Here is an 8,831-nt window from a genome sequence, read left to right on the forward strand (position 1 = left end):
CCCAGGCCGTCCTGCCCCCGCGCTCACCACGTGCTTGAGCTTGGGCAGCCGGCGCTGCCAGCAGTTATAGAGCAGGCCCAGGACGATGATGACGACGCAGACGGCGCCGATGACCACCAGCACCACGAAGAGCGTCCCGTAGTCGCTGCGCACCTGGCTGGCCCGTGCCTGGCAGCTGCTCGTAGTGGAGTAGTTCTGGATGCCAATCTGGGGGGCGGGAGGGGCCAGCCTGGTGAGCTGAGGTCCTGGGTGCGGGGCTCCCCACAGGGCTGGGGGGCAGGCTGTGAAAGAGCTGGCATCCTCCCCACCGAGCTCCCGCAGGGGCCCCTCTGTGCCCCTCTGGGGGTCCAGCCCTGTCTCTGTCCTGTCCCCTCACTTCACCTGCCGGCGGCCCCAAGCCTCTGGATCCCCTGCCTCCCTTCACAGCCTGCGCTCGCATCCCCGCTGGGGCTCTGCCCTGACCGTCCCTGCTGTGGGGCAGACGTTTGGCTCCACGACCAAATCAAGCCCCTGAAACACGGTTTCCACCTTGCGGGGGAGAGGTGTTTAGGTGTCATTCTGACCATTCAGGGCTGCAGACAGTGTGGACTGGGATCTGGGGACAGCCTATACATCCTGGGCTACCACCAGCCCCCAGCTTCCTCCCTTTTCCCACCAGGAGCGATCCCCAAGGGCACTGGGCTGCCCAGTACCCCCGACACACACACACACACACACACACACACACACAGACACACACACACACACACACACACACACACACAGACACACACACACACACACACACACACACACACACGCACACACACACACCCACCCACAGGCTGTCTTGAGTGGGTCTGCGGTCCCCAAGGGCACTGGGCTGCCCAGTACCCCCGCCACACACACACACACACACACACACACACACACACACACACACACACCCCCAGGCTGTCTTGGGTGGGTCTGCCTTCTTGCTCCCAGGGGGCTGCTGTGCCCACACAGTGCCTGGCTCTCAGGCAGAAAGCAGGGAAGGGGAGGTGCCATCCTCATCCAGTGCCAGGGAGAGGGTGTGGTCACCTAGCTACCAGGACGGAGACCTGGCAGCTCCCCACTCTGCTCAGGGCCCCCCCAAGGGTCTGTCTCTTCCTGGGTGTCTGTGAACATCCTGTTTAGTTACAACACTATTCTCCATGGGCCTAAGTTCTCAAGGATCAGTTTCTCTTGCTAGAATCACCCACCACTGAAGTTGCTGAATTTGCCCACTACTAGACTCTTCCACAAAGACACAGCGTGCCTCTGGCCAAGGCAGTCTGAACAGTGTCCACGGGCCGGCAGAGGAGGCAGGAAGTTTTTGTGGGGGGGGGGGAAGATCAAGGCCGGCCCAGGTTTCCGCCAGTCCCCCCGCGTTCACGAACCCAGAACTTCACGACTACAGAGGCCCTCGGTAACCATCCAGGCAGCGAGGGCGGCCTCACGGCTAAAGGCCCGGACTCACAGCCTCCAGGCCTTGTCCAAAGCCTGGCTCTGTGGCTTAGCGGCTGTGCATTCTCGGGGGGCCTGCCTCCCTTCTCTGGGCTACAGCTCTCATAGCAGGCACCTCCAGTACTCCACGGCACCTTACGTAGTCCTGACAAGGCCCGCGGTGGCAGGGAGAGAACCCGGCGCAGGCTAGTGCTTAGTAAGCACTCAGCGTGCTTATCGAAGCCACCCCAAACCAGCACCACCACGGGCTTCCGCCTGCGTGTGACAGATAAGGGAGGCGGGGCCACAGTCAGGCATAGCTCCTCTGTCACAGCTGTGACGTGCCGCACAGCCCTGGGGACTAACGCCAGGTCTCCACTTTTCTCGGTGAGCAGTGAGGGCAAGCACTCTGCAGGGAGACGAACAGGGGGTGCCCGTGGCCTTGCCCTTCAGAGGAGGTACAGCAAGGGCCAGGGGGACGGTGGGGGGGACCTGCCCCTCCCACGGCCCCGGCTCTGTGCAGCCCGACGCGGGGGGGAGGTGGGGCAGGAGGAGAGGTCGGCCAGCCTGCCCTCATGCGCTGGGACGGGGGGCCCTCGGGACGGCAGGGCTGTGTCTCCAGAGCCCGAGCCCCGTGCCCACTCCCCAGCAGCCCCTCTCCCACCCGGGAGCTCCTGGCTGATGGCCTTTGGGCCACATTCCTGCCTGCCTTTCTCCTGTGGTTTCTGAAACTCCCTCACACTCTTCCCTGCCCCCCCCCGCCCCCGCCCGGCCTCTGCCCCGTTCCTGGCACTGCTCCGCCGTCTTCCCCGAGCCCCCCACTTACCTAAGGTCCAGATCCCCCTCGGAGCCCCCTTCCCTCCGAGTCCTCTCCTGCCCACCAACCCCGCCCTTCCGGCCCCCGGCCATGTCCCAATTGTGCGGACGTGCACACGTGTGCAGACGCGCTCCGGCTGGCCCACGGGGACTGTGTCCTAGGCCGGCCGAGAGCAGGAGGTGCCCGGAGCAAGAGTGTCGCCCGCTCCCGCACCAGCGCGCAGCTGTCTCCCGGCCTCACGAAGGCGCCTCCTCGGTGGGAGGGAGCAGCCCTCTGCCTTCTTACCTCCACCAGATTCCTGCGGATGTCGCCCAGCATGGAAAGGACATCCTGAGTGGGCACCACCCCTGGGGGGGGGGACAGCGTCGTCAGCACAGCCGTGGCCGCCGAGGCGCCCCCCACCACCGCTCCCCGGAACGGCCTCCAGCCCGGGCTCCCAGGGCCCCGCCTCCCAGCTCCCGCCACGCGCGGGCCTCGTGGTGCCCGCGCTCCTGTGCTCGCCTCCCACGGGCTGACTTGCTAAGGGCTGAGTGAACGACCACCATGTGACAGGCGTGACACCAGCCGGTCACTCCCACAGCCCCATGCGCTGCGTTCTGAATGTGCCCCCTCCGCAGCAGCCCGCCACCAGTAAGTGTGCCCCCCATGCTGAAACCAGACCCCCCCCGGCCTTCACACCCCCCTCCTTCTCCAGAGCTTCTCCCGGGGCCCAACCACGACCTCATCCCGCTCTCCCAGGGTTCAAGGCCCCCGTCTGGGTGCTCCCCTGGGTCTGCAGGCCTCCCGCGGCCCTCAGGGAAGGGGCTGCTTTAGTGCCCCCCCCCGGGCCCTCCCTTCCACGAGCCGCCCCCGCTCACCCTGCTCGCCCACCAAGGTCATCAGCAGGTGCTGCTCCTTCTCGCTGGGCTTGCTCAGGGAGATGTGCCAGTCCCCGCGGCGGCCACTGCCATGCCGGGGCAGCACCTCCTCCACCAGGGCCAGGAGCTGCAGCCCCCGGTGCCGCCGGAACACCTCCTACAGGGGCCGAGAGAGAGCGGCACGCTGGCGCCTCGTCCCACGCCAGCCCGCGCCCCCGGAGGCCCAGCCCCGGGAGGGGACCGTGCCCGCAGCCCCGGAGGCCACCCGAGAGGCTGTGAGCGCGGCCTTTGGCCTTCGGGGGAAGCGGTGGGGACACCAGGACGCACACCGGCTGCCTCCTGTCTAGGGGCTCCAACCCGCCTGGGTCTCCCACACGGAGGGCGCGGGCCTGCCCAGCGCTCCTCGCAGCTGACCTGGGGACAGACGCGCTCCGCGGCACCCACGAGGAGTCTGGGGACTGGGTGTGGGGTGCGTGAGGGCCTACGGCGCTGCCGGCGGGGCCTGGGTGGTCAAGAGTCTCGCGCAAGGGTCTGGGGAGCAACGGACCGGAGACGGCGCCCGACACAGCCAGCAAGCCCGGGGGGCGGGGGGGCGGTGACGTGCTCGCCTCCTGCCTGTCTCTGCGGAGACACGGAGACACAGCCCACGGTGGGGAGTCGGGGAGTCTGGGTGCCCTTACGGGGGCAGTGGCGACTGTGGATAAACGGTCAGCCCCGGAAGCAGGGCCGGGGCAGGGGGGGCTGTAAGGAGCCTGCGCTCCTGTCGGACACGCCCTGGTGCTCCTTCGCTTCTCCCGACCGTGTGTGTGTGTGTGTGTGTGTGTGTGTGTGTGTATTTACTTACGTAACTAAAACACAAAAACAAGAGGCCGGCACCGGCCAGGACCTCCCTGAGAGGCAGAAACCCGGCTGCGCCACCGACCTCGCCCGGGCAGGGATAAGACCCCCCGCTGGCCCCGTGGCCCGGGCTCCTCTCCAGAAGCCTCTGCCCCCGTAACCCTGCGCCTCCGTCTTCCAGCAACGCTCCCGCCCCAGCTCTCCGGCTTCCCCCTCGAGCGCCCGGCCTGAGAGCTTTGAGCCGGGGCTGCCCGCAAGGCGCAGGCGTCTCACGCAACTGCTGGCAGGGGGTCCTGCCACGCCTCCCTCCTTACCAGCAGAGCCCATGCCAGAGAGCCTCCCTGGTCATCGTCCCCACCTAAAGGCCACCGAGGGGACTGAAGGTCCTGGTTCCCGTGGCAAACGCCAGGTGGAGGTGGGCGCCCAAGCCCTGGCCCTCACCGGCTGCACAGGAAGCCAGGTTAAAGCCAAAGCCTGCAGGCAGCCATGAGCAGCTAGGAAAGCCCTGTTCCCCACACGGGTGTGACCGCCTTCGTGCGCGTGTGCACGGGGGGAGGGGGGATGCACCGCACCTAGCAGCCTCCCTGCTCACGAGAAACACACTGCCACCATGGGCAATGCCTACCACCCCCACAGGCCTATGAACCCCGACAGGTGCATGGCCCACATTTTCAGGGTCAGGATGCCCTCCTGGCATAAGCTCACAGCCCCACAGTGTCCGTTCCAGCAGCAACCGATGACTGTGTTTCACGCCACTTATTTGGTAGCTGGGCAATGAGCATCAGTGGCCTAGAGAAAAGCCCTGAATTTGGAATCCAATAAATCTGGGTTCAAATCCTGGTTCTGCCATTTACCAGCTCTGTGACCTACAGCAAAATACTACACCTCTTCGAGCCTCCATTTCCTCATCTGCAAACGTGGGAACTGGTCCCAACACCACGGATTAAAAGTACTTATTCAATCACGGGCGCCAGGACAACTGGACAGCCCAGTATAAAGGAAAAAATGTACTTTGACTCATACTTCACACTACAGTCAATTCCACATGGATTTCAGGTCTAAAGCTTTTACAGGTAAGCCGAGAAAGCTATCTTCACGGCCTCCAAGTGGGCAAAGATTGCTAAAGTGGACCCAAAAATACTAACTGTGAAGGGGAAAATTGGTAAATTAGACTATTTTCTGATCAAATTTTAAAAAATTAAGAACTTCCGTTTATCAGAGCTACTGTGAAGAGAGGGAAAAGGTGGAGCGCCCAGGGGGGAGCTCAGTCAGTTAAGTGTCCAACTTCGGCTCAGGTCATGATCTCACGGTTCGTGGGTTCGAGCCCTATGTCGGGCTCTGTGCTGACAGCTCGCAGCCTGGAGCTGCTTTGGATTCTGTGTCTCCCTCTCTCCCTGCCCCTCCCCCTGCTCACACTGTCTCTCTCTCTGTCTCTCTCTCTGTCTCTCAAAAACTAAACATTAAAAATTTTTTATAAAAAAAGGGAAGAAAAAGCTAACCCACCGAATAGTAACAGATATTTATGAGATATGCATACACATACACACACACACACACACACACACTTCATATTCAGAGGTCCAGGATATACAAATAATTCATAGAAATGAATTTTTAAAAGTCAAGATAGGGGCGCCTGAGTGGCTTAGTCGGTTAAGCATCCGACTTTCACTTAGGTCGTGATCTCGCGGTTCGTGGGTTCGAGCCCCGCGTCGGGCTCAGTGTTGACTGTCAGCTCAGAGCCTGGAGCCTGTTTCAGAGTCTGTGATTCCCTCTCTCTCTGACCCTCCCCTGCTCACGCTGTCTCTCTCTCTCTCCTAGAAATGAATAAACATTAAAAAAAAATTAAAAAAAAAAAAAAAAGTCAAGATAACAGGCCATCAGATCACTTTGACTTGGGGCAGCACAGCAGTCAGAGCGGGTGAACGTTCCGCTCCCCCACCTTGTTGCAAACACAGAGAAACACGGGAACAAACAAAGGCAGAAACTGAACGGAACCTGAGGCCAGAAGAGTGAGCAGGTGCGAAAGCTGCAGCAATTCTTGGGGGGCCAGGGCCCAGAATGGGACCCGGGGCCTGGACACTTGGCTTTCTACGCCCACATGCTCTTGGCGCGTGTGAGATGAAGAACGAGAGCAGAGTACTGGGACGGAGCCCGAAGCCCCAAAGGGCAGCCCTCTCAGTGAAATGGGGAGTCAGAAACATTCCTGGGTTGAGGGGGCTATAAAGGGCTCTGCCATCCACCCGCATCCATGAGTAAGGGGAAGAGGTTATCCATGATCATGGAAACACTCAGGCTCGGGGCGCCTGGGGGGCTCCATCAGTTAAGCCTCCGACTCTTGATTTTGGCTCAAGTCATGCCCTCACCATTTGTGAGATGAAGCCTCCCGTCGGGCTCTGCAATGACAGCATGGAGCCTTGCTTGAGTCTCTCTCTCCCTCTCTCTCTGCCCCTCTCCCACTCATTCACTTCTCTCTCTCTCTCTCAAATAAATAAAAAACATTAAAAAGAAATAACCCAAAACCAGGCTTGTACATCACCTGGGCGTGGAGTCAAAATGTGCAGTCCTTTGTGTTATAAAAACCCAAGCCAAGAAATTAAGATGAAAGCCGACCTAGAGCTCCTGGAACTTTCCCAGAGTTTCCCTGAAAACTCTGTGGGACTCCTTCACGGCCCAGGGATGAAGAGGAGATCACAGTAATACAGATGACCCAGAAAGGGAGTAAGGTACAAGCCACAAGCAGAACTGACATCCCAGGATGCCGTGCTACTAAAACAAAAGGAGAGAAATCATCAAACTAATATACTTAAAATAATTCAGAAAACGAAGGAACAGAAGCCATAAGTAAAGAAGGGAACAAAATGAAGAAGGGAGGGATTTGGAACCAAGGAGAAATTCTTAACATACAAAACAGTTATCTTTATTAAAGATTCGATGGATGGATCAAACAGAAGATTAGACACTGCTGAAGGAGAGTTATTAATTTGGAAGACAGAGCTGGGAAATCACTCAGAATGCATCAGGGAGGGGCGCCAGGGTGACTAAGTCGGTTGGGTGTCTGACTCTTGATGTCAGCTCAGGTCATGATCCCAGGGTCATGGGATCGAGCCCCACACTGGGCTCTGCACTGAGCATGGAGCCTGCTTGGGATTCTCTCTCTCTCTCTCTCTCTCTCTCTCTCTGTCACTCTCCCCACCCATGCTGTCACTTTAAAATAAATAAAGTGGAAGGAAAAGAATGCATCAGAGAGATTTTAAAGAGAGAAAGCATGAACGTGTTAAGAGACATTGTAGACAGAACAAAAAGGCCCTTGTAACGAGAAATTGGTAATATATAACAAACTGCATGTGCAATCCCACTTCTGGGAATTTACTCTGAAGATACATCCCAACGGCACAAAAACACACACGAGATTATTCAATGCAGCCTTATTAGTAATTGCAGAATACTGGAAGCCACCCAGATGCCACCCAGGGGAAATTTAATGAATAATCTATAATACATACACATAACGGAGTATTATTCAGGTACAAACATAAAATGATTGAGAATAATTCCCCATGGACTAACATGAAGGGATTTCCAGAATATCCTGTGAAGCAAGAAAAGTAAAATGCAAAAAAGGAATGTTATAGACTGAGTTGTGTCTATACCTTCCCCCCCACCACCAAATCCATATGTTGAAGTACCATATGCCCAGTACCTCAGAATGGGACTGTGTTTGGAGACAGGGTGTTTTCAGAAGTAATTAAGTTAAAATGAGGTCATGGGGGTGGCCCTATCCAGTGTGACGGGTCCTTTCAAGATGAGATTATGGACACAGACACACACAGACAGAGACGATGTGAAGACATCTGTGCTTAAGCCACCCAGAGCAGGACTTTGCTGTGACAGCCGTATCAAGCTCAAGAAAATATAAATAGCATGCCACCTTCCCTGCAAGAAAGAACGGAACATACTCCACAGCTATCTGTTTATTTCTATAGAAAGAAGCCCAGGAGAGAGAACCAGAAACTAATAAGATCGGTTACCTAGAAGGAGGGGGTGGGAACGAGGGCGAGAGGTAATGGGGGAGGAGGGTTTCTCTAAGCCTACATTTTTGTACCATTTAGATGTTGAACGCTCTGCATACTCAAAAACACAATTCAGTCAACAAGCGTGCGGGGATCTAAAATTGAATACAAACAGAAACAAATAAACCTAATTATATTTCAAATGCATAGTTATTCCCACCCAAAGGCGGGGAGAACTAACTCAGTTAACTTCGCAATCACCCAAAGACAAAAGAAACTTGCAGGCGGATACCGACGTGGGCGTATCGGCGGGTTTGCTTTTGCGGCAGCGTGGGTTAACCATCCTGCAATGTGTGTTCTAGACCTGAAGAAATGAGCACACACATAGAGGATGTCGGGAGTGAGGTTCCCGTCGGCGAAGGAAGATAGCTCTGTGGACAGGAGGAGGCTGGGAAGAGCCAGCGGCCTTGGATGAGAACTGGAAGCTGGAACAGCTGTAAACACGTGTGAGTGTATGTGCACACGCACTACGCACGTATATCTGCGTCTACAGAGAAACAATACACGTAATTCTCTCTCGGGGCCTCTGAAAAGGCCAAGAAGCAACGACACCCCAGCAGCCCTGAGCACCCCGGCATCCAGATCTTGTTTCTAAATACCCGTCCTCTTCAAAAGGAGCCAGGGCTCCCTGAAGAAAGGGCCGCTTCCAGGCTAGGGCAGAGAGAGGCCAAGGCAGCCTGGGGCACCTAGTAAGGATGTCCGGGTCGTGCACTCAGCAACCCGGGGCCCTCGGCGGAAGCATCAGCTCCTCTCCAGCTGCTTCTGCCTCTAGGTCTTCAGGAGCAAGTCCTTGGTGCCGAA

General features: G+C 57.5%; 1 protein-coding gene across 1 annotated transcript in view; it reads right to left on the reverse strand.

Annotated features, from left to right (window-relative positions):
- The window catches only part of PODXL2 (podocalyxin like 2), a gene marked incomplete at both ends in the record, with an annotated part of 15,503 nt that overhangs the window by 825 nt on the left and 5,847 nt on the right, over positions 1-8,831 (reverse strand). Inside the window, 3 exon segments of the mRNA XM_077766871.1 lie at positions 28-207; positions 2,549-2,610; positions 3,121-3,277. Coding sequence (XP_077622997.1) covers positions 28-207; positions 2,549-2,610; positions 3,121-3,277 — 399 coding nt within the window.

This window comes from Crocuta crocuta, unplaced genomic scaffold (genome assembly GCF_008692635.1).
Source record: "Crocuta crocuta isolate KB4526 unplaced genomic scaffold, BGI_CrCroc_1.0 scaffold296, whole genome shotgun sequence".
Lineage (NCBI taxonomy): Eukaryota > Metazoa > Chordata > Mammalia > Carnivora > Hyaenidae > Crocuta > Crocuta crocuta.